The sequence below is a fragment of the Enhydra lutris genome, unplaced genomic scaffold, assembly GCF_002288905.1.
Source record: "Enhydra lutris kenyoni isolate GAN:26980312 unplaced genomic scaffold, ASM228890v2 scaffoldscaffold236, whole genome shotgun sequence".
Taxonomy (NCBI): domain Eukaryota; kingdom Metazoa; phylum Chordata; class Mammalia; order Carnivora; family Mustelidae; genus Enhydra; species Enhydra lutris.
This window is the reverse complement of record NW_019154320.1, coordinates 26,567-50,646: the sequence shown is the minus strand read 5'-3', so window position 1 is coordinate 50,646 and position 24,080 is coordinate 26,567. Positions and strand designations below refer to the sequence as shown.

Genomic DNA, 24,080 nt, shown 5'->3' with positions numbered 1-24,080 from the left:
GCCTTTGAAAATGAGTGTATAACCCCTGTAAGATATATTTAGCTGGGCTAAAAAATGGGAAGATATAATGGGTTATTCCCATAGACCCCCTTTGTTCTTATTTTTGTGATAAAGCAGTTAACATTTAGAGAAAATAAAAAGAGAAATACCTCTTGACCTTGATTTCTCCATGAAACCTGTCCCTCCCTTGCTCTTTTCCATCTCAGTCAAGGGCACCACAATCCATTCTGCTGCTCTGTCTACAAACCTGGAGGGCATTCTCTGCCCTAACCCCACCCCCACTCCCATTAATAAAGCTCAAATCCATCCTCCCTCCCACCTCTTGCCATTACTCCTGGCCTAGCCACATCCTCTCAGCTGGATTACTGCAGTAATCTTCTAACTGTTCTCCCTCATCCTCCTCCTGTTCCCTTGCAGATCACTCTCCACACAGCAAACAGCACAATCTTTTAAAAACAAATCAGATCATGTTGATCCCCACTTAAGCCTTTCAAAGGCTTCCCCTGCACTAATCCTCACCCTGACCTCAGCTCTGACCCCATTCTCCTATTGGTTTACCAGGCACTGAGCACACCAATCTTTCTGTCTCAGGACCTTTGCACGTTTTTGTTTTTGTTTTTGTTTTCTTCCTGCTGGGAAATCTCTTTCCTTAATTCCACAGGACTGACTCCTGCTCCTCTCTCAGGTCTCTGTTTAAATGTCACCTTCTAAGGAGAAGCCCTCCCTGACTCCTCTTTCTATCATGTCACCGGGTGATTCCTTGTTCATCATTTCTAGGGAAGCACTCACTGTAGATAGCATCATGGTTGAAAATAGATTCTGCAGGCAGACTGTCTGGGCTGAATCTTAGCTTGGCCACCCCTTGTGACCTTGGCCACACTTACTCAATCAGCTTGTTCTAAACTTTCTTCATCTGTAGAATGGGGTGTGCTAAGAACAGCGGCCGCTGGGAAGATTACTTCCTGGCGCAGAGTAACCACTAGGTAAAAATTAGCAGGTAGGGGCGCCTGGGTGGCTCAGTGGGTTAAAGCCTCTGCCTTTGGCTCAGGTCATGATCCCAGGGTCCTGGGATCGAGCCCCACATCAGCAGGGAGCCTGCTTCCTCCTCGCTCTGCCTGCCTCTCTGCCTACTTGTGATCTCTGTCTGTCAAATAAATAAAATAAAATCTTTAAAAAAAAATTAGCAGGTATTTTCTTCCTGGCACCCTTCTTGGGTCTTCATTATTTTGATTTCTGAAATTTAAGCTTTGGGGAATTAGGGATTGTGCTTTTTTTATTTACTGCCGTGCACCTTGCCCAGCGGCTGGTTCCTAGCAAGTGCTTGATTCCGTTGTTGAATGAATGCATGAACACAGATGCAATCTCACTCATGCCTTTTGGAGCTCACAGTCTGGAGATCCCGGAGTCTGACTTTGTTCTACTTACCCTTTGACACCTGGCCACTTTAGAGATGTAGAAACAGAGATCCATAGAGATCGAGCAGTTTGAGCAGAACTTTGAGGAGGAAGGGGTAGTGCTCTTCCCAACTTCCCAGAAGGAAGTACCATTTCTATTTGTCAGAAATGTGATGGAGCCCCAAATGCATGTGCCCTGATATAGGGAAGACATTCGGGTTCGAAGCCAATGGCCAAGAAAGAATTCTTGAGACATCTTTGGTGTTGAAAGGTGGTTTTATTAAAGCACAGAGACAGGACCTGTGGGCAGAAAGAGCTGCACTGGGGTCATGAGGAGTGGCCTTTTACATGCTTTCAAGTTGGGAGGGGGTTAGGGATAGTGTAAGCCTCCCAGGTATTTTGGAAACAAGGTTTCCAGGATCCTGGGGTTGGGGGGGCTCGGGGGCTAGCTATTTTTGGGAAATGTCATTTATTACTGTTTAGTAAAAGCTGAGTCATGAGACTCTTCAGATATGTATCAGTGGGTCATATGCTTGGAAGATATTTATATCCTGGCATATATCCTGGGGTGGAGGAGAGTAGAGATAAAGGAATTTCCAAAAGAATTTTTAAAAAATACTTTATTTATTTGAGAGAGAGAGTGAGTGAGAGAGCACAAACTAGGGAAGGGTAGAGGGAGAGGGAGAGCAGGCTCCCGCTGAGCAGGGAGCCTGATGCAGGACTCCATCCCAGGACCCTGGGATCATTGTCTGAACTAAAGGCAGATGCTTAGCCAACTGAGCCACCCAGGCACCTCCCCCAAAGGAATTTGTGTATGTTGAAGTAGATTTATAGGATCCTGGAGGGTTGAGCTAAGATTGCCTTTTGTCCTTAGCAAAGTATTAACATGGGGGAAGTTGAGTCCCTAGAGGAAGATAGTGCACTGTTTGAAGGACTTGTCAATGGGCTGTAGGTAGTAAGGAAATTTAATAATTTTTCTTCTCCCTTTGTTTCCCACATCAGACCTGTTGCATCCACTGTGAACACAAGTCATAGCGTTTTTTTTTTTTTTTTAAGATTTTATTTATTTATTTGACACACAGAGAGAGATCACAAGTAGGCAGAGAGGCAGGCAGAGAGAGGGGGAAGCAGACTCCCTGCCAAGCAGAGAGCCCAATGCGATGCGGGGGGGTTTAATCCCAGGACCCTGAGATCATGACTTGAGCCAAAGGCAGAGGCTTTAACCCACTGAGCCACCCAGGCGCCCCAAGTCATAGCCTTTTATCCTAGGAATACAAACCAGGGCAAAATTTTCATCACAAGAGAAATGAAAAACAAAGAAAATCTGTGAGCTCTCAGGAGGGAGCGGCAGGGTGGGTTGCAGTGTTGTTGACTGAAGCAGAACTGACACTGGACTTGTGCCTTCCTGGGAAAGAGGTCCAGTCCCCAGTCCAAATAATTGCCACCTTCCAGACATTTTCTTTATGCTACATCTAGGAATCTGGAGGCCTCATTTTCTGACTGTGCGAAGAGAGGCTTAGAATGATGGGACTTGCTCAAGGCCTTGTGACTTAAAGCCGAGATTCCTTTAAGCCCTAATTAATATGAAAGCTCTTAACATGAGAATGGAGAGAAGAAGGAGGTGAGTAGGAGGGAGGAGATGGAGAAGGAGGTGTCACGTGCTCTTGGCAGGCTGGGGAACTGACAGGTGTGGGGCACCCGGAAACCTTTCGGGGAGGGTAGGGGAGTCTGTTGAGGAAAGAGGAGATGGAGGCTGGGGCCTAGCTGGTTTATTTTCAGAGCTGCTATCTTTGTCTGCATCTGCTAAATTATTAAACTGATATCACATCCTAGGGGGGTGCCAGGCCAGGTTGCCAGGAAGAGACTGAAAAGGAGGGGCTGCATCTTTTGGTGAGGCCTTGAATCTTCTAGGCTGAGACTGGGATGCCAGCAGACTCCTCAGGCCTCGACCTCCTGCCCCACTCCACTCTCAGCTGATGCAGGGGAATCCTGTCTTGGGCCCTAGCTTCTGTCAGGATCTGTCTCTCTCCACTGGCTTCTGTCCTGGTAGGAGCGTGAATATAATAATGGACAGGACTGGGCACCCAGGTGGCTCAGTGGGTTAAAGCCTCTGCCTTCGGCTCGGGTCATGATCCCAGAGTCCTGGGATTGAGCCCTGCATGGTATCTCTGCTCAGCAGGGAGCCTGCTTCCCCCCCCCCTGCCTGCCTCTCTGCCTACTTGTGATCTGTCAAATAAATAAATAAATAAAATCTTAAAGAATAATAATAATGGACTGGACTCTAGAGCTGCCTCTTCTCTTACCTGTCTCTGACTCAGACCACAGACAGATATGACCAGCTCGTGGGACCTTGGACAAATCCTTGCATCTGTGTCCTTGTCAGTGTTGGGGGTATGGTCCAGTCCATTCCCTAGAGCCTGAAGGTCACAGAGAAGTACCTTTCTCAGGGCTGCATAGCTGGGAACAGACTGAGCTTCATTCAATTCAGACTGAAGTCTCTCTAATTCCAGATGTCTTTCCCCTCCCTCCCTATTCTTTTAATTTAATATGTTCTTTCTCATTTTTTCTATAAAAGGAATGTATAACTTTTATAAGATCAGAAAAGCCAGTAATCATTATAGTTTAAAAACCTGTTCCCTAATTCCAAATGTCATGTTTGCCAGGCTGGCTGTGTCCTTACAGGTGGTTGCTTATAGCCCCGTCCACTCCCAGGCGCAGAAGTGCAGGCCAGTTAAGGACTCCAGGAAGGAAGCTGGCAGGTGCCAAAGGTCTCTCACCTCTGGTCCTGTGTACATAGTTTCCCTTCCTCCCTTCCTGTCCCCGCCCCCACCCCCATCTGGTCACCTCTCTACTTGACTCATCCTCTGGTCTCAGTTTAAATATCATCTCCTGCAGGGAACTCTCTTGAGCCCCTCCCCATCCAGCTGGGCTCAGTGTCTGTTCTATGTCCCCATAGTCTCTGTGTCCCCACCCCCATCCCAGTAGATATCTCACTGAAATGCCATCACCCGGTTGTGTCCCCTCGACTAGACTGTGTGTTCCCTAAGAGCAGAGCCCCATCTGATCATGGCTATACCTCCAGCAGTCAGCCTGACAAAGAGATAATGATTAATTTTTTTTTTTAATTTTATTTATTTACTTGAGAGAGAGAGGGAGCACAAGGGGACAGGACAGAGGGAGAATCAGAGCCTGAAGCTGGTAATCCCAGGACTCTGAGCAAAAGGTAGACATTTAACCAACTGAGCCACCCAGGTGCCCCTCAAATTTGTTGAATGAGAGGAAGGAAGGAAGGGGGGGAGGGAGGAAGGAAAGAAAGAAGGGAAAGAGGTTTCTACATTCTTTTTTTTTTTAAAAGATTTTTATTTATTTATTTATTTGACAGATAGAGATCACAAGTAGGCAGAGAGGCAGGCAGAGAGAGAGAGGGCGGGGGAGGAAGCAGGCTCCCTGATGAGCAGAGAGCCCGATGTGGGGCTCGATTCCAGGACCCTGGGATCATGACCTGAGCCAAAGGCAGAGGCTTTAACCTACTGAGCCACCCAGGCACCCCGAGGTTTCTACATTCTTAACAAGCTCTACCCTTGCATTATTTTTCAACTCAAATAAACATTTATTGACTGTCTTATGGGGTCAGGCACTCTACTTAACTTGAGGTGATTCTAATGATAAGCAAACTTGACCTAGGGAGAGAGACTATTTAACAAGTAAACAAATATATAAACATAACCTGTGGGAAGTGCCATAGAGAATAGGAACATGGGACAGATCAGAATTATAGGGAGGTGAAGGCTTTGGAGTGGGTCAGATCCATGTTTGAATTGGTTCTTGGCCACTCATCTGCTGTTTGGTCTCTGGCAAACCTCTTCACTTCCCTGGGCTTTGGTTTCTTTTTCTTTTCTTTTCTTTTTTTTATTTATTTGACAGAGATCACAAGTAGGCAGAGAGGCAGACAGAGAGAGAGGAAGGGAAGCAGGCTCCGGCTGAGCAGAGAGCTGGATGTGGGGCTCAATCCCAGGACCCTGGGATCATGACCTGAGCCGAAGGCAGAGGCTTTAACCCACTGAGTCACCCAGGCGCCCCTGGGCTTTGGTTTCTTATCAGGAAGAAGATGTTGCCGATGCCTGTCTCTAGAGGATGCCTTGAGGATATAGAGAACATTCATCCATTCAATAAATATGGGTTGAGTATATCCTATTGAGAGAAACAACTTGCTTAAATAGGCAATCTGTGTGGGATTTGAACTCAGGTCCGGCTGGGTCTTTGGATCTGGGTGATGATGGGGGGCAAATTCTAGTCTTATTCCCCTTGATTTGTCCCCCAGAAGTTGGGAGCAGTGATCTGTCTGATGATGAGCCAAGCTTTCTCACGCACAAGTCCCCCTCATTCAGTCTAAGGCACCTGAAAGTACTAAGAGAACACAGGAGCGGGGGAGGGTCCTCCATCCTCCTCCTCCACAGGAAATCCTCCTCCTGGACATCAAGTGAGTGCTGCTCCCCCATCAGCTTCCTCTTCAGGCTGGGGCAGTAGTCACACTGGTTACACCTTTTTGGCAAGTCCTCCTGAGTCTAAGGTTTGCTGGGGTTCTTCCCAATCAGTCTCAGAACTGGTTCCTGGCCCTCCAGCCCCTGCCCCACCCACAACAGACATCTCCCATCTCTCATGGCATCTTGGAGCGGATGGAAACTGAGGCAGGGCCGTGGTGTCTGGGCCAGTGTTTGGAGGTGGTAGGGCAGGGTCTCCTCTAGTTCAGAGAAAAATGGGCTGAGCTCAGTCCTACTGTTTTACCAGGATGACTAAAGTCCCATTTAAGGAGGGTACCTTAATGAGGGGAGACGCAGGTATCTGAGTTCCCAGAGGGCATGAATGGTCCAGTTGGTCCCATTCAGTGGTCCAGATTCAGCCACTGACCTATAATGTGGCCTCGGGCAAGGCACCTCTGTACCTTCTGTGTATGTTTCCCTCCTCTGTTTCTAGATGTGGGGATGCCTACCTACTGGGAGGAGCAAAGAGGAACAAGGACGCAGAAAGAATTTTGCACACCGTCGGGTCTGGGGCTCCTTTGAGAAAACCGCGCCAGGCTCAGCGGCTGCGCTGTGGTTTGTTCTGCAAGCGAAGGGCTTCCTCGGTGGGGAACCAACCGGGCCAGATCTCCATCTGAACGCCGGTTACCGCTCTACATTAACCTTTTCACTGACCCAGGGAGACTGAAGATGGGGTCCTGGAGAGACTTGTGGCCCAAGAACCGATTCGGCCAAGCGGCAGGTGCGGTTCGGGAAGGAGCACTGCGCAAGGAGTCAAGTCTCTAGAGTTCTAGTCCAGACTCTCACTGGCACACAGTTGGCCTCAGGTACCCTCCGCCCGAACTTTCGCTGCGAGGCGACTGGAATCCATGATTTCTAGGCATCAACTGCCAGAGCTTATGACTCAGTGACTAGACCAGAGAAGATGCGGTCCTCTTCTACCCTAAATTTGGGGGAAGGTGGATGGGGACCGGATGCCCCGGCTCGGCAGAGCGGGACAGAGGACCAGGGACCCGAAGGGTTAGGGAGGTGTCCTGGGAAGGCGGGGCAGGGGAGGCGGGTTCAGGCAGGCCAGTCTCTGATTGGCTGTGTTGCCCTTCGCTCCGCCCCGTGTTCTATAAGATGCACCCGCGGCTCGCGCGGGGGCTGCCGCGGCATCTCTCTCGCGTGCGCGGCTTCAGTCCTCCCCCTCGCGGGGGCAGCTGGCCTAACCCGAGGACAGACAGCAACAGACCGCCGGGGGGCGGGGGATGCCGGGCTGCCGCATCAGCGCCTGCGGCCCGGGGGCCCAGGAAGGGACCGCGGAACCGGGGTCCCCGCCGCCGCCGCCGCCCCGGGAGCTCGTGTCGTCCCCTCAGCCCCCGCCCCCATCTCCGACCTTGACTCCGACCCCGGCTTCGGTCTCTGCCCCGTCCGACTCAGCCCCGGTGTGGGCGGGCTCGGCGGAGGGGCAGGAGCTGCAGCGCTGGCGCCAGGGCGCTAACGGGGGCGCGGGGGCTACCGCTCCGGCAGGGGGCGCGGCGGCGGGGGCAGCCGGGGGCCGAGCGCTGGAGCTGGCCGAAGCGCGCCGGCGACTGCTGGAGGTGGAGGGCCGCCGGCGCCTGGTGTCGGAGCTGGAGAGCCGTGTGCTGCAGCTGCACCGCGTCTTCTTGGCGGCCGAGCTGCGCCTGGCGCACCGCGCCGAGAGCCTGGGCCGCCTGAGCGGCGGCGTGGCTCAGGCGGAGCTCTACCTGGCGGCGCACGGCTCGCGCCTCAAGAAGGGCCCGCGCCGCGGCCGCCGGGGTCGCCCGCCCGCGCTGCTCGCCTCGGCGTTAGGCCTGGGGGGCTGCGTGCCCTGGGGTGCCGGGCGCCTGCGGCGGGGCCACGGCCCGGAGCCCGACTCGCCCTTCCGCCGAAGCCCGCCCCGCGGCCCCGCTTCCCCCCAGCGCTGACCTCAGCGTCGGGGGCCCTGGTCACCCCCGACAGGCCGTCATCGAGGGGCCGGCCGACGGATTGGGACGTCGGCTGGATGGACGGCGTCACCGACGCGGATGGAAGGACTGACGGATCCCAGGAAGACACAGTCGGGGGGCCAAGGGCCCAGTAAAGGAGGCTGAGGTGCGGTCTGAGCGGCTAGTGCATCTGAGGGGGCGGGGCGGGGTGGTACCGGGCCCCGGATCTGCCTTCCATGGGGCTTCTGGAGTCCTCTGGGTCCCCAGTAAAGCTGGCCACTTTGTAACGGCCTCTCCCAGTCCTCCCGGGGGGTGAGGTGGTAGCACCAAGTCCCCATTATAGAGTTGGGGAAATTGAAGATGCTCAGATTCCAAGAGGGGTCTGCCGGCAAACTTTTATTACCAGTCGGAGCCTGCTGCACTGACCCAGGCCTCCTCCCCTCCCTTCCCCTCCCCGCCGCCCTCCCCCCCAATCCGCTTTGCCTTTCCTGGGTCCCTTGTGGCTGTAAGAAGAGTCTTGCCCTTGAGACTGCTGCTTTCTGGCACTGCCCAGCTCCACACCTTCGGGGAGGGCAGAATAAACAGGTCCCAGAATGGGGTGGGGTGCTGGGCCAGCGATGTACCACTGAATTCTCTCCTAAGCCCCTGCTTCCCATTTGGAGGGGGTGGCATCTCAGAGAGGTTATGGATTTGTTTCCATCATACTTAGGCCCTTCCACTTCGAGGAGACAGATCTTTTCTCATTGTCTCAAGCAGTTTTGCCAAAAGTAACTTAGATAACCAGGGTGGGGTGTTTGGTAACTGCCTAAGGCCTCACCTGCTCTCCTAGGGGACCCCCTCCCAACCTGTGTCTAAGATGGCTTTGCCAGGGATGGAACCAGGTTACATCCTTTAACAGGCCCCAAGGGGGCAGGTATGTCATTTGCTTCTAGAAAGGGGGGCCTTAAAGGGCCAGACCTGAAATGAGATTGACTTCTCTTCCTGTCCACATGCCCTTCAGGACCACCACCCCTCCCCGCCCCCCCCAGCTACGAATTGCCTGGCTGCTGCTTAGCCGCTCATCACCTGATTGGACTGCAGCCTCCCTTGTCAGCCTGTGAGGTGGTTGTCCTCAGCTCTGGGAAGGGCTGTCGTGAGGTTAACACAGGGAGAGGTCTGTCTTCTTCCCCCTTAAGTCACAGGAGGAATGGTTTATTCTTTCAAATCACACCTAGAAACAGACACTGCTTTTGCTGCTGGAGCTAGGAGCTAATTAAAAGTCCTCATTTTACAGAGTGGCAAGGTCACATGCCAGCACTGGACAGAACTAGGTCCCAGGCCTGTGTATGTCTTTCCCATGGTGTCTCCTTCCTGCCCAGGGGCAGGGGCTACAGGGAGCTGGTGTCCAGCCTGTCTGCTGTGAGACCTAGAACAACTCTGCCTCCTCTCTGGGCCAGATTTCTCAGTCCCTCTCTGGATATAGCTGTCCTTCCTCATGTCAGGGCTTGGGAATAGGGGAGAGGGGGTAGGATGAGAATGTCAGAGTCATAGGAATCTGGTTTAATTCTAGAGTCTTGAGGGTCAGGTGCACTGCTATGAAAGGCAGACCCCCGGGGGCCCTCACCTGACTCTCTTTAGCCCTTCCTTTTCCTCTCCTCGGGTACAAACTTTGGGGCTGGTTTCTAACATCCAGGCCTTTCCAAACCTCATTCTTAGCTGGAGTAGGGAAGTCCAGGAGGAGGTCTCAAGGGGTCTGACAGCATGGGGACCAGGAGAGCAATGAGGGGCCCTGGCATCCTCTGGCCTCCGTGGAGAGGAAGAACCTTCTGAAACTACTCAGTTCATTCAGGGTCTAGAGGCCCAGAGAGAACAAGGACTTCTTGGAGGTGACAGCGAGGAGCTCCAGCTGCAGCGCTGGGCTGCCGCCAGGACTGGTGGTTTTCTGCGTTGTACGGGAGAGGGATGCTTGGTCCAGAGAAGCTTTTAGCTAGTGGTGTAAAGTGCTCTGTGCCATCAGTGTTGCCTTTCTCTGGGATTTAGCATCATCAGCTTTGTCCTGATTTGGAGAGGGGGTGGGGAATGAGGGATTAGAGATGGCTCTTGATGGAGAAAGTGATGCATGTGTGTGGGAGATGGAGATTCGTCCTAGTGTCACAGGCAGCCCTGTCCCCCTCCCCCCTTCTAGATGTTCCACTGCCTTTCACCAAGGGCCTTGACTGGGGAATACAGTGCTCAGTGACTTGAACCTCAGCTCATGGTTCAGTGCTCTGCCCACTACTCCTCAGCCAACTAACAAAAGTCATTTTCCCACCCCTGTCTGAGCCTCCCAGCCTCCTCTAGGAGGCTCTGTTTTCTCCTCAGTCAACAAGCACTGGTATCTACTCAGTCCAGGGGCTCAAGAAGGGGCAGAGGGTCTCTGCTTTATTAAGGGTTCCAGCCTTCATCTAGGCAGCCTTCCCTGGCAATCACTATCCCAGGAGACCCTCTGGGGCTGGGCAATTTGTGTTGTTAGAGGGCTATTTTTAGGCCTTCACAAATAACTATAGCCCCTGGGTCTGGTGACTGACACCCCTCCAGCCCCCCACCCCCGCGCCGCCGGAACACTTTCTTGATGGCCCCAGCGTTGGGGGTCTTAAGAACTTCGATGGTCAGCAGGGAGTCTGGGGTTTCAGCAAGGGGAAATGAGATCGGGAGCCCTTCTTCAGGCCAGCTTTTGGGGCTGAGAGAGTGTTCAGTGTTCTAATTTAGAACTTGCCCTTCCCCTGGATGAGCCCTTCCCTTTTTTGGAGGCCCTTAGCCCAGTGAAGGCATCTCTGGGCGGTGCCACCAGAGGGCAGTGTGGGGCTGCTTCCCGGGGCTTGGGGGCTTGGGGGCGTGGCCTGGAGCAGGCTTGGTCCCCGGGGTCCCCACCCCCGACCGGCCCCCTCCGGTCCTGCCTAGCCTTGCTAGGCCTTGAGTTAAGGATCTGGCAGAATGATCGGGGCGTGGCAGTCGTTCGGAGAAGCGTAAGTTTGGGCCTGTGGTTGGGCCCGGCCCCGGACTTCAGGAGGAAGGTTCATCTAGAAAGACTTTCCTGGAAAAAAGGTTGCCCCTGTTGGCAGTCTCCGTCTGATTTGTTACACTGATAATTGATCAGAATACCGCATTCTGCAGCCATCTGGGGACCACAGTGACTTCCTAGAGATCAGGCTTAAACAGGTCACAACTGCGGTGCTCCAAACCTGTAGCGGGCAGTCTCAAGGAGGCTTCCACACCCGCACCCCTTCCCCCCAGCCCCGCGCCGCCCTCGCCAGGTCCCTAGAGAAAATCCAATAGCCCAGTCTTCTCAGAGATAAAAGAGAGGCTCTTGCTTTACAGTCAGGAGGAGGGGGGAAATCAGGGAAATCTCCAGCCTATTTCTTCCTGCATTAGTGCTTGACCGAAGCCTGGCCAGATTCCTTGGTTCTGGAATATATTAACCATCTCCATGCTAGGCACTGTGCTGAGCACTTTATCTGTTTTATTCCTCCCAGCTACTCTGAAAAGTAGGGGTTACTATCCCCATTTCCATGGATGAGGAAACTGAGGATCAGGTAGGGCAGATGACTTGCCTAAGGACCTAGAACCTGTAATGAGGGGTCCTTTAAACATTATGTAGCTTTTCATTTACCAGGATAGTAAGGGCTCCATTTGAGGGGCTTTCTGGACTCTTACCCTTTATGTCTGAATACCGTGGTCCCTGGTCCTCAGATCTGGGAGAGATGTGATGAAATGCTGGAAGGGTGGCCAAAGGTGTACCCCTCTCCCCAATCACCACCGCCAAGGTCTGGGCACATACCCAGAAGCTGGCTCCTGTCCCTGGTTGTTTGGGCTCTGGGGGGGGGGGTGAGTCAGGTTGAGTCAGCACACCTAGCTTCAGGCAAGGGCAGGCCAATGATGCTCAGGGCCTGGGCTTGCCTTGGAGGGCTACCTCCTCTCCCTGCACACCTGGCTGTAAGGTTTCATGCCAAGGAGAGTAGAGAGCCTGGGATGGCAGGAGAGAAGGGTGACAGGCTCCATGGTGAGGGCAGAAAGCACCCCAAGCTTGGAATAAGACAGATCTGGGATTCAGTGTTTGCCTATAACTTCTCAGCTGGAAGAAGTTGGACAAATGACTTCCCTTCTCTGGGCCAGTTGTGTGTGTGTGTGTGTGTGTGTGTGTGTGTGTGTGTGTGTGTGTTTTATTGGGCAGCTGGAGAGAGGATAACTCCTGACTGTTGAATGAGAGGTCACACTAAGCACATAGTGGAGATTCATAAATGTTTGGTAGAGGCAATCTGCCTAGCCCAGGAGAGGCTGCTAGGACAGAGACCCCAGGCATCGCTTTGGGGCTTTGCTTTCCCAGAGCATCGCCATATCAGGAATCCCTGGAATGATCCTCCTCCCCCCACTGTGGGCCCTGGGGAACTCCATAAGGAGAGAGGTGGAGGAGGGGCAGGCTTTTCTTCCCAGGAACATTCCATTCCAGCTGCTCAGACCCGTGGGGATCTCAGCCAAGGAAAAAGGCCCAAGGGAACCTCTGCTTACCCAGGAGCCCCCAACTCTTCCAGGACGGGAGCCATGGAGCCCTGCTCCATAATATTATCCTGTACCTTGTCTCTACAGTGGGCCCTCTTGACGCAGACGTTGAAGGGTTTGGGTGGGGCTGGTCACTGTGGGAAGGAGGTAATTAAAGCTCTTGAAATTATTCTTTCCAGTTCCTCCCAGTTCCTCAGAGCCTCCACTCTACGGATCTGGACTCCTGGATTGAGCTCCTGCCGTGGGCATCTCCTTCAGGAAGACGTCCCACAACCCTACCCAACGGAATTGATCCCATACAATCTTGGCACTGTCCTCCCTTCACAGAGGCCTTGCACTCAACAATGGCAAGGCACTGGGTTCTGGGGAAGGTTCCTGTACTCTGAGTTAGTTTCCTTAATAAGCCACATTTGATTTTGGCTGGCACTGTATGCTTGGAAATGTTACAACAGGTCCTCTGAGATGCAATCAGATTATTTAAGAAGGCAGCAAACATTTCTAATGTGAACATGAAAAGGATTTCTTTTTAAATATAGTCGTCGTTCTTAAGTCACAGTGCAGCTGGGGTCTGCATTTTGGTCAATGTCACGGCTTCTCACTCTGACAATGCTGGGAGGCCTATTTGAGAGGAAACGTTGGTCTGAGAAATCCCTGCTTCCTTCCCTCATTGTCCTTGTCCTCTCTGACTAGGGAGTGGCTGTGGACTCTCAGAAAGATGGCCTGCTGCTGGCTCAGGGGGAGGGGCACCTCTTCCTCAGAGAGACACAGCGGCAATGGCAACGTAAAAATTGGAAGCAAAGTTTAAAATGAAAAAAGGGAGCATATTTATTCAAATATCCTGATAAAAAAGGGAAGGGGGGCACATTTACTCACACACAACCCAGAATCTGTATTATTCACGAAATGAATGTCTCTTGAATCAGTCTCCTGATTTATACATTCAGGAAGAATAAATTTCAATAATATGAGACAAAGGCATGTGATTTTGAGGTTTGCTTTGCAAGTGTCCCTACTGCCTTTCCTTTGTATGTGTCTCTCATGACTCTTTAGGTTAGCCGTTCCTTGAGGCAATCTGGCCCTGTTGACTGACTTCAGACTGCTTTCCCCCTGGATCTGGCTCTGGGCTGACCCTCTCCAGGAAGTCTCCCCCAGTGAAGGATGTGATGAGGAAGCTGGGGGAGGGGACTGGGACCCACGCAGGAAGGTGGAACCCATCTGTGATGACAGAGCAGTGTGGTGATCCGTGAACGATTGTGTGTGACTGTGCTGGTGACCACAAGGGCCTGTTTGTCCGTCAGGGCCCCAGTAGGAGGCAGGGCACCCTCACACTGGGAAGAGACTTCAAAAGGGATTATTTCCAAAAATGTGGGCTTAAGAAAGGGACAAGGGATGGTGCAGCTCTCCAGGGCTGGCAATAGTGGGGAGCCTTTACGGTGGGGAGGGAGGGCACGGGACTGAGGGTGTAGCTGTGTGGGGAGCGCCCCTGATGGGGAGCAATGGCCTTTGGTTGAGAGATGCAGCCAAGCATGGCAGCCTGGTGGGGAGGAAGCTGGCGGAATAAACACCCCATTCTCCTTTCAGTCTCCTGGCGGGGCCTCTCACTGGCCTGCCGAAGGCAACAGTTAGGCTGAGAACAAGGGAGTCATTGACGCACAGTCCACAGAGGTCAGCCTCCCGGGGCTCGGAGCTTGGAGAAGGGTGGAGAGCTTGGGGCTGGAGGGGCCAACACATCATATCGCTGCCTGAGGGCATGTCTTCTGCTCCCCAAAGTTCACAGCGGTGCCTCTTCTCCCTTTGGAGCTCCCCCACCCTCCGTGGCCCATAGGGGCGGGTGAACTGTGGCTGGGGAGCTCTGTGGTATGACGGGGGTGGGCTTTCCTCCCTCAGCCTTCCCCTCTCTGGCTCTGATTCCTAGTTCTGGATTTCCGCCTGTCCTGGCGTCTGAGGTGGCTGCGGGAACTGTCCATGAGAGAACAATGCCAGCCACTGAGTCATTGTTTTTCTCACACCCAGAAACACTGCACCAGCCCCAAACACACCCACAGGCGCACCTGCTGCCACCATGGGCCTTCGGCATCGTCACCCCAAGCCACGGCTGGTGTCATGTACATCAAGAAAATGTACCTCTCCCCACACTGCTCCACTGCCCTCCCCCAAATGGTCAATGCACAGAAGTACAAACCGTCACCTGCCAAGCACGCCTCATCATGGACGTGGGCGGGGGCAGAGGGACCCGCTCAGCCACATGGAATCGGAGCGGAGGGGCCGGAGGGCACAGGGGTTGACGGGAACATGCCCACACCTCCCTGACCCTCCGGCACCAGCTTCCTTGTCTGTAAAAGTGGAAATAATCGCTCTTCTCTCAAGGATGAAGTGGGAGGTAGTGACCGTGAAGACTTCAGCTTAGTGCTTGGCCCTGAGAGAAGACTCCAGAAAGGGCAGGTGCTCCTGGGAGCTCCGGGCTCATGCTCTCCCACATCTCACACCCGTGTGTGTCGCAGCGGCAAGAGTGTGCACGCCTGTGCAAGGCCAGCCAGACACCCTCAGGCACATGCGCCCTCCCCCAGACACGCCTGCTGGTTGCATGTGCCCATGAACAGATTCCCTCTGCCCGGAAGCTTTCTCCCCAGACATCGCAGGGCTTGCCAGCCACTGCCTTTGTGTCTTTGTTTGATCAAATGTCACCCTCGATGAGGTCCGCCCTTTTTAAAGTCACGTACCCTGGCACTTCCAATCCTTTACCCTGCCACATACTTTTAAGCATCATTGACCTTCTAAGACTGTATCATTTTGTTTATTTTCTGTCTACCGTATTGGAGTGTAATCTGCAGGAGAGTCGGGAATCTTGGTCTTTTGTTTGCGGATGGATTCCAGCTCCTACTGCTTGCTTTATATAAGGCGGACGTCCCCTCATGCCCACACCAGGATCTGGGAGAAACAATCTCTCCCAAGCCCCCAGCTGGGTGGGCGCAACCAGGGTTGGGGTGGGAGGGGCTGTTTTCAGTCACCAAGCCAAGAAAGTCTTAACTACTCACCCTTCTAGCCCTTTTGAGCCCTGAGGGGACTCACCGAGCAGATGAGGTGACTGGACTCACCCAGGTCACCTGGGGCCTCCTCGGAGGCCTTGTTTTTTTCAGCCTGGATGGAACCATCAAAGCCACCACTTCAGAAACCACTAATGAGGCTGAATATGTTAAGGGCTTTGCCATCCCTGGATCAAAGGGGCTGGGTAAACAGTGGGCAGCGTCCAGGCCAGTGACTGGCTGATGGCCCGAGGGAAGAGCTCCCAGGGAGCCTGGCATGGCCCCCAGCTGGGTTTGGAAAGGAGACCCTGCCCTTCTAGGGGACCCGTTTAGAACAGGCCAGAGTGTGCCCATTGCACTTGGGAGTAAGAGAGGACGGATGGAACCTTCCTCCCAGGTAGGGAGGCCAAACCTGGGCTCTCGCTCTGGAGGACGCTAGAAGTCCCCGAGTCTCAGAGGCCACAGCTGAAGGGCTCTCCAATCCACATTCACTCAGCTTGTCCTCCACCGGCTTCCCGAGAAGGACTGGGGCTGGGTGGGCCAAGGGTCAAGAAGCCCTGAGCACTGGAGTGTGAGGCCAAGCCCAGGGTCATTAGGACTCCAGGTGGGAAAATGCTGAAATATTTACTCTTTAACAAGAGACTTGCAATTTGCAGGTACAAGTCACATGTGTAGACATGAGCTCCTAGCACAGTTCTCCAGCTGGGGCTGGTGTTGAGGGAAGGAGGTGAAACTCCCCAGCTACAGCCCAAGACTCAGACTCCAAGCCACCCCAATGTCCCTAACCCCCAAATATAAGCCAGAGGAGGGCTGGGAGAGGCAGCCAGAGCCCCCACAGCCATGGAAGGTCCTTCTCCCAGGAGAAATCATGGTGCTAGGTTTAGTGTAGACAATCTTTATTGGCAGGTGTTAAGAGTGCAAAATGGTGACAAATCCAGAGGGATGGGAAAGGAGGTGGGGCATGGTTCCCCACCAGGCCACTGGGGTGGGAGCACTTGACTGGTCACTTTGGGCCCAGCACCTTTCAAAGAACGAACTCCTAGGCGGAGGGATCCCCACACCATAGGGGAAGGGAGCAATACTCTAGAAGGGGCGTGGGCCGTGTCGTACGCCGGCAGCTCAGCTCCTGCTCACCCGCACACCTGGATAGCTTGGGGTAAGGGTGGGCTAACCCTATCCCTCTGCAAAAGCTGCGTCCTGCCTCAGCTTCCCTCTTCCCAGTGCTTAGTCTGGTTGGATTGCCAGGTCCCGGCAGGGGTCTAGCCCAACCCAGAGTACCCAGAGTGAGTAGTTCCTATAACATACCATATTTTAGGCATTGTATGGGCTGCAGGCCTTCTGAGGCTGCTGGGATCACTGTGGGCTGGCTTTCCCCAAAAAGACCCTTTCCGGGCCACAGAAATCAACCTGAGACCTTCTAGGCCACAGAAATCAACCTAAGGTGATGAGCATTGAGGCTGCCAGCCCAAACATGCTTTGTCTCCTGAAGGCAATGGACCCCCAAGACAAACAGCCCCTGCACCCCACCATCATGCTGGTCCAAAAGTGGGGTACAATAACCCACAGGTCTATCAAGAACCCCGGCCTGGTCTGAACCCCCACCAGGGGCCTCATTCGGGGATGAGCCATGTCTGGTCTGTTCAGTCAAAGGCCCAACCCTGCAGCAGTGCTGGGCCACTCGGCACAGGCTGCTGGTCTCTGGTCACATCTCCTACACACTCCTGGGGGCCCCACATCCTGAGGAAAGGCCAAGCACCTTCTGGCCAGGGTCTGAGTCAGTTACAAGGCAGCCAGGTGGGATACGAGTGGGCCCGAGCCAGCAGAGGCTGCACAGGAGTCACGTAGTAACTGACGGTGGCAGGCACGACCCCGTCGGGGCCTGGGGGGCGCCAGGCCAGGGCAGCAGCTGCAGCCGGGCCCTGCTCGGCCAGCGCCTGGAGCGCCAGCATGGCGATGAGGTCCAGTGTCTGGCGACGCTCGTGGCTCATGAGGCACACAGTGCTCTCGTTGACCACCCGGTGCAGCGTCATGAGGCAGGCGTAGCGGCGGGCCGAGTCGGCTCCGCTGAAATGGGCCTCCAGGTAGCGCTCCAGTGTGCGCTGCTGCTCCACCAGGTCTGGGAAGTCGATGAAAAAGCGGGAGCACATGTACCGTTGCAGGGCGCGCGCGTCGGTGCCTGGCTGAGGCCGGAAGCCCCGCACCAGCAGGTGGCAGTACTTGAGGAGGCCACCGCCACGGATCTCTTCGGGACTGCGTGTGGCAATGATGCGGCGCCGCAGGTGGTCCAGGGCCTCGGCAAAGTCCCCGTACAGGCTCTCACCAGTCACGGTCGGGTGGAAGGCCTCAGACATGGGCGTGGATGAGCACTGGCCAAAGAGCAGCAGGGAGTCCAGGATGATCTGGAAGGAGTCCACGCTGAACTCAAACTGGCGCCGGACCGAGTCCACAAACTTGAGCTCCATGTTCTTGCCGCTCTTGTTGGACAACGAGATGAGGCTCCAGCGGTCTGTGTCTGTGCACACCTTCACCAGCTTCTGCACGTACGCCTCCTTGAGCGTCAGCGGGGTGATCTTGGCCCGGTTCACACCGGCCGGCAGGAAGTCCAGCAGGCAGGCCAGCACCACCTCCTTGGTCAGCTGGAAGGATGCCTCGCTGCGCAGGTCCACGCGGAACACGAGGTCCAGGTCCTTGTAGCCCAGGCCACTCTCAGGATGCAGCACGTGGCTGGCGGCTGAGCCATGTAACCGTACCCCGTGCACGTGTAGTCCACGCTCCTCCAGGCGGCTGCGGACCACCTGCGGAAGAGATGGCAGGGCGGAGAGGTGTCAGAAGCCTGGGCCCCTGGGTTCCCCTCCATGCGTCCATGTAATAATCACGCCAGCTGCCATGCCTTTGGAAAGTCTTTTAACCCTCTAAAGCTTTGATTTCCTAATCTGGAGAATGGCTCCTGGGAGCAAAGACTCCAGAAGAATAGCACTAATGACAGCAAACACATACACAGAATTTACTAAATGCCAGGTCCTGATCCAAGCACTTTATACATTTATACATATAAACTCGTATAATTCTCACAGTTACCTATGCTATAAGGTAGGTATTATTATTCTCATTTTACAGAGGGAAAAATAGAAGCACAGAGGAGGAAAGTAACTCGTCCAAGGTCACACAGCCAGGGAATTAAACTTGGGGAGTTCAGGTCTCACTCACTGCGGTATTCTACCTTTCTAAAACTTCAAGTAAAACACTTTGCTTTGCGCCAGCCATGATGCTAACTGCTCAAATGTGTTAGGCATGTAATTGCCATTCATGTGCATTACTACATTAACCCTCACAATAATCCTGCATTTAGGCATTATTGTCCCAATTTACAGATGGGGGACCACAGGCACAGAGAGGTTAAGTAACATGTCCAAGGTCAGAGAGTAGCCAGTCAAAGACTAGAACCCAGGCCAACTGGATTCTCCAGTCCACATATGTTGTTTTGACTAGCACATATTCACCTTAATGCATCTTTACAAGGACCCTGTGAGACAAATGTCGCCCTAGTTTTACAGCGGAGGAAACTGAGGTTTGCAGTGGTGCAACCCCTGAGATTCGAGGTGGGGAGGCATTAAGAAGTGGCAGGGCTGGCAGTGAAAACCCAGACCCTTTCTGCTCTTGGGACAGGAGACGGGTGATCATCTCAGAAAGTGCTCAGCGCCCAGCCCAAGTGGGAAGAGATGCCGCAGACCCTGGCAAACCAATCATCTTCCATCTTGAATCTGTTCCTTTGGCCAGAGGCATCTTTCTGGGCCTAGGACCATGTGGTGGGGTGGGGGGGGACGGAGCTGGGCCCAGAGATTCAGTTTTCTCAGCAACCCAGTGTATTCCAGGCACTGTCCTGAAAGTGACCAGGCAGCATTCCTGCCTTGAGTGATTCTGCAACCCCGCCTTGCTGCTAAGTCAGCGCCCAGCACTGAGCCGGGCCGCCCTCCTCTCTTCTCAGGGAATTACTGCAAAGAATGCACTTAAGTGCTGAGGAGGCAAGCCGCCGTGGGGCAATCTGAGGCGGGCGGCTCCCTCCAGGGCGGCTCCCTCCAGGAAGGCTTCCGGGAGGAGGACCCAGACTAGGGGAAGGTATTGTAATGGCTACCAGGGTAAGCAACTGGCCATCAGGAACATGCTGTGGGAGGAGCTGGGGGCAGGGAGGAAGGGGAGGAACACCCATTAGGCACCTACTGAATACCTGGACTTTCTCACCAGAATCTATGGAGGAATCAATGTTCTCTCTCTCTCTTTTTTCTTTTTAAAGATTTTATTTTTAAGTAATCTCTATACCCCACATGGGGCTCCAACTCACAACCCGGGATCAAGAGTTACATGCTTCATTGACTGAACCAGCCAGATACCCAGATGGGTGACAGCTCTCTATGATCTCCAAGTTATAGCTGGGGAAACCAAGGCTCACAGAAGTGTCACCATCTGCCCGAGATCACGTAGAGGCGCCTTCGAATCCAGGTGTGGCTGATTCTCCTCCCGTCATATTGCCACCCCAGGGTTTGGAAGGAGCAGAGACTAGACCCTAGGGTTCTAACACTCCCTCTCTTTCAAAACTTCAAAGTGAGGACGACCCTCCAGTCACTAAAGTGAGTCAAGGTAGTCAGGAATGGGAGGGTGGGGTTGGGAGATGCTTTGGCCAGATAGACTGGGAAAGCTGGAGGTAAGGGGCCAGTTAGTTGCTATAGCCCGGCCTGTGGGACTTCTCACCCATACCCTGGAAGCTGGCAGCTGTGCCCATGTAGGCCAAGGAGAGAAACAGGCAAGACCTCGTCCCAAGGACCCTACCAGACTTGCAAAGTGGACCAGCCCCTCCCCAGGTCCCAGTAGAGCTGACGGAGCCTTACTCAGCGCCAGCGCCAGCTCCCAGGGTGCTGCTCACCCCAGGGCATGGCATCTGGCCTGGTGAGTAGGTAGCAGTCCCCTTGTTAAACCACCTGCGTCAGGCTGTTGGGCTGGCAGCTGTTGTCCCTGTCCCAGGTGTGACTCCAGCCAGCTTGGCAGGCGGACCCCAGATACCGCCACACCCAAAGACTGCAGGGCAGCTTAGAGTCTCCTGAATCAGACTTTCCAGCCATGAAGGGGGCAGTGGCTGCACCCTCCTTTCTCCTGTGCCAAGGGCCTCCCCAGAATCACTCTGTTCCTGGGCCACTGCCAAGACCTGCAGCGGGTGACGGGGGGGTGGGGGTGGGGGACTATGGGTGCTGTCAGGGAGCAGGCTCACAAAACTCCAATCTGGAGCTGACTAATGCAGGCCCTCTGGCTGCAGCTAGAGAGATCAGATTGTCTCATTCAGTTCCCTGGGCCCAGAGAGGGCGAAGGACTTATCCAAGGTCACACAGCTAGTTAAGTGGCTGAGTTTAATTAGAACAGGGCCTCTCAGAGCTATGGGCAGGGAAGACTCCTACAGGGGAATGGGTCCCTCTAGCTCAGGTCCAAGCAAGATGAGCATCTCTAGCTGCTCAGATTGCTGCTGTAGGCAAAGTCTTATGGGAATACAGAGGGAGAAAGGTTCTAATTCTTGAATCGTGGACAACCAGCATCCCGCACTACACACACCTAGCATCCTTCCCTCCACCCCACCCCAGCAGCCCCCACCTCCTTATATAGGCAGCCCGGATGGCCCTCATCACCATGCACACCAAGCACCACTCTCCACGCCCCATATACACCCAGCACCCGCACCAGTTTGTGAAACTGCCAGCTGCAGATTCCTGCCAGGAAATGGATCTTCTTCCCTGGGGATGCAACTGTACGGGCCAGGGGAAGGCACTGTTCCCTTTGGATTCTGGAACCTGAAAGGGTGTGGTAGAGTAGTCCAACCCCTCAGCATTGAACAGATAGGGACACTGGGCCCAGCAAAGGGAACAGACGACAGTCTAGGCCCTGAAACCAGATGTCCAGCCTCCTAGGCCAGCTCTGAAATATCGGCTGCCTCTCTCCACCACAGCCAGCAGCTCCCTGCTCTGTGATATCTTTGACCTTAGTCTAGAACACTCTCCTATTAGGGGCTCAGGAAGTCAGTTCCTATGGGCCTGCATCCTCACCACCTGGCAGGGAGCACCTGAAGGGCAGAGAGGCTGGGTCCCAGGCATATCTAGAGCCCTGGTGTCCCGACTAGGGATTGGCACAGAGCAGACACTAGTAAAGGCACTGGGCAAGGACTTCCCCTCCAGGGCACCCTTCATCCCTGCAGAGGGGAGTTTCCACATGGGGCTCCTCCTTCCCCCATGTCTGAAACAGTCCTGGAGAGACAGCAGTTGGAGCCCCAAGGTTGACCTGAGTGTCCTGGGAAGAAAAGCCTCAGCTGGTTTCCTAATTACCCCATGACAGCGGGCAGCAGAAGAATGCCTCACTGAGCACCACTGGGGCTGTGGGTGAGTCAGTCCTGGGGAATCTGCCCCCACCCCCTCCCATTCCCTGGGAGGGAGGGCAAGGTAATCCCTTAGCAGACACCCCTCCTCCTCAGTGGAGACTGAGGAGACAGGGGAGTGGCTGGCTTCACTAGCTTCTATGGATAGCTCCCCAGAAAGAAAGTCCGTCTACTGGCAGGAATACACAAGAATTGTGGCTGGATTTTCTGGTTTCTATCAGAAGACTTCCCTAATACTTAGAAGTTGAGTCTTGGGAGGTGGGGAAGAGGTAGGAAGCCTTGAACCTGAGCAGGTATCTCCCAGGAAGATCCATGATTCTCCAGGTTTGATTTTCACCTCTTCAGGTATTTTAGACAGCTCACGGCCCCCTTGGAGCCTCAGCTTCCCCAGCCACAAAATGGGTACAGTGATTGCCATTCTGGCATTTCAGAGTATACCAGCACCTAGGTTATACAGATAAAAGAGCAATTTGAGGGGCACCTGGGTGGCTCAGTGGGTTAGGCCTCTGCCTTTGGCTCAGGTCCTGGGATCAAGCCCTGCATCGGGCTCTCTGCTTGGCAGGGAGTCTGCTTCCCCCTCTCTCTCTGCCTCCCTCTCTGCCTGTGATCTCTCTCTCTGTCAAATAAATAAATAAAAATCTTTATTAAAAAAAGAAAAAAGAAAGAGCAATTTGAGGGGTGCTGAAAGTTAGATAAAGGGTAGAGGGAGTCTGAGGAAGGGGAGAAGGCTACCAGAATTCTCTTTTTCTGCTCCTCAGGAGACACCACGGCCAACGTTCACTTCCATTTCTGGGGAAGGGAAGAAACACCTACACTGGACACCTGATGTCACCCTCCACCATGCAGGCATCAGGTCTGGTTTGGTGCTTAGTTAATCTCCTGCCACAACCCCAGCTGAGAGGGACGGAGTCCTTTTTGAGATTTCTGGGATTTTCCACTTAGCCACAAAGTTCTTGAGCGAGGGCTGAGGAAGCACAGGACAAAGTCTGCCCCAAGAACCTCCAGAGAGGGAAGGAGTGAGTGTGTGTGTGTCTTGGGGGGGTGGTGAAGCCCAACGATGAAGATTTGGGGATGAAAAAAACCTATTTTGAACCCAAGCATGCACACCTACCCATCCAGGGCTTCCTGGTATCCTTAGTCTCAGCAGACAGGGCCGCTCTCCTGCTGGCCCCCCCACCCCCACCCCAAGCACCACCGCAGCCAAGTCTCTCCCCATTCTCCTCCCATTTCCTAGCCAGGGCCAGGGTGAATGGTGCGGGAGGAATCGAGGCTCTCCTGAGGCAGAGGAAGGGAAAGCCAAATGGAGGGAGCATGGTCTACTACTCATGCTCTGTGCGATTTTGTTACAGTCCCTGTCCATCTCTAAGTCTCATTTTCCCTAGCAGTGCAGAGAATCGAACAGACTCTGGGTGCCTCGGAGCACAAGAATCTGTCAGGCTGGAGACCCCATAACTCCCCACCCCCTTCCCAGGGCCCGCTCACCTGCACAATCTGCCGGGGCTGCACGCTCAGAGTGGGGAAGTTGCCGCGCCCGTGAATGGGAATCGGTTCTTTCAGGAGCGCGTCCAGTCGCTTCACCTGTGGCCAGCCTAGCCCACTCAGGTGCCGTCCGAGGGAGGCCGATGAGGCCTCCGGGTCGGGGCCGCCGCCTGCCGGGGCGGCCGTGGCCACCGCCGAGGCCGCAGCCGTCCCCACCTGCGCAGCTGCCTGGTCCAGACTCTCAGCTCCACTCTCCGACGGCATCATTAGCCCGGCCCCGGGGCCCCGACGGCAGAAACCGGGGGGGTGACTAAGGGGAGAAGGGCAGGGAGAGCGGCTGGGCCGGGGCCAAGGCGAGGGGCGCGGCTGCAGGGACTGGATGGCAGCGACGGCGAGGCAAACTCAGGGCACACCTCCGACGGCGACGACCAACCGACCCTAGAGCCTGTAACCCAGGGCCCAGCAGACTCTTATAGGCCGCGGGCGACATGCCCATTGGTCCAGACAGCTGTCACACAGTGGGTGCGCCCAGCCTCTTGACTCCCCTGCCATTGGTCAGCGGAATTTGGCACGTGAGTCACTAGTAGCCAGGGAGATTCCGATTGGCTGGCTGGCATGCCCCTGCCCCGCCCTCCGGCCCAGGCAGAATTCCCTCCTTTGGTCCTTAAAGAACTTCTGTTCGCAGTGATTGGCCCGCGCGGAGGCAGGCCGAGACTTAAAGGGACTGCGCCCTCCAGCGGCAGGCGGGAGGGAAGTGACCCGTGGAGTCTGTAACAGAGTTGGACCACTAAGAAGCTCCAGGATTCCTT

At 54.4% G+C, this 24,080-nt stretch overlaps 2 protein-coding genes across 2 annotated transcripts; one reads left to right on the top strand and one right to left on the bottom strand.

The window, feature by feature from the left end:
• Window positions 1-7,075: 7,075 nt before the first annotated feature.
• LOC111140192 (TMF-regulated nuclear protein 1-like) lies at window positions 7,076-12,891 on the top strand. Its single transcript, XM_022492526.1, has 2 exons — window positions 7,076-8,011; window positions 12,540-12,891. Exon 1 carries the CDS (start codon window positions 7,165-7,167, stop codon window positions 7,843-7,845), a length of 681 nt encoding a protein of 226 aa, XP_022348234.1. The 5' UTR covers window positions 7,076-7,164; the 3' UTR covers window positions 7,846-8,011; window positions 12,540-12,891.
• Window positions 12,892-16,268: 3,377 nt separating this feature from the next.
• On the bottom strand, window positions 16,269-23,538 carry LOC111140191 (protein FAM46B). The gene is made up of 2 exons (XM_022492525.1): window positions 23,275-23,538; window positions 16,269-18,178 (listed from the first exon to the last, which is right to left on the bottom strand). Exons 1-2 carry the CDS (start codon window positions 23,536-23,538, stop codon window positions 17,159-17,161), a joined length of 1,284 nt encoding a protein of 427 aa, XP_022348233.1. The 3' UTR covers window positions 16,269-17,158.
• Window positions 23,539-24,080: the final 542 nt, after the last annotated feature.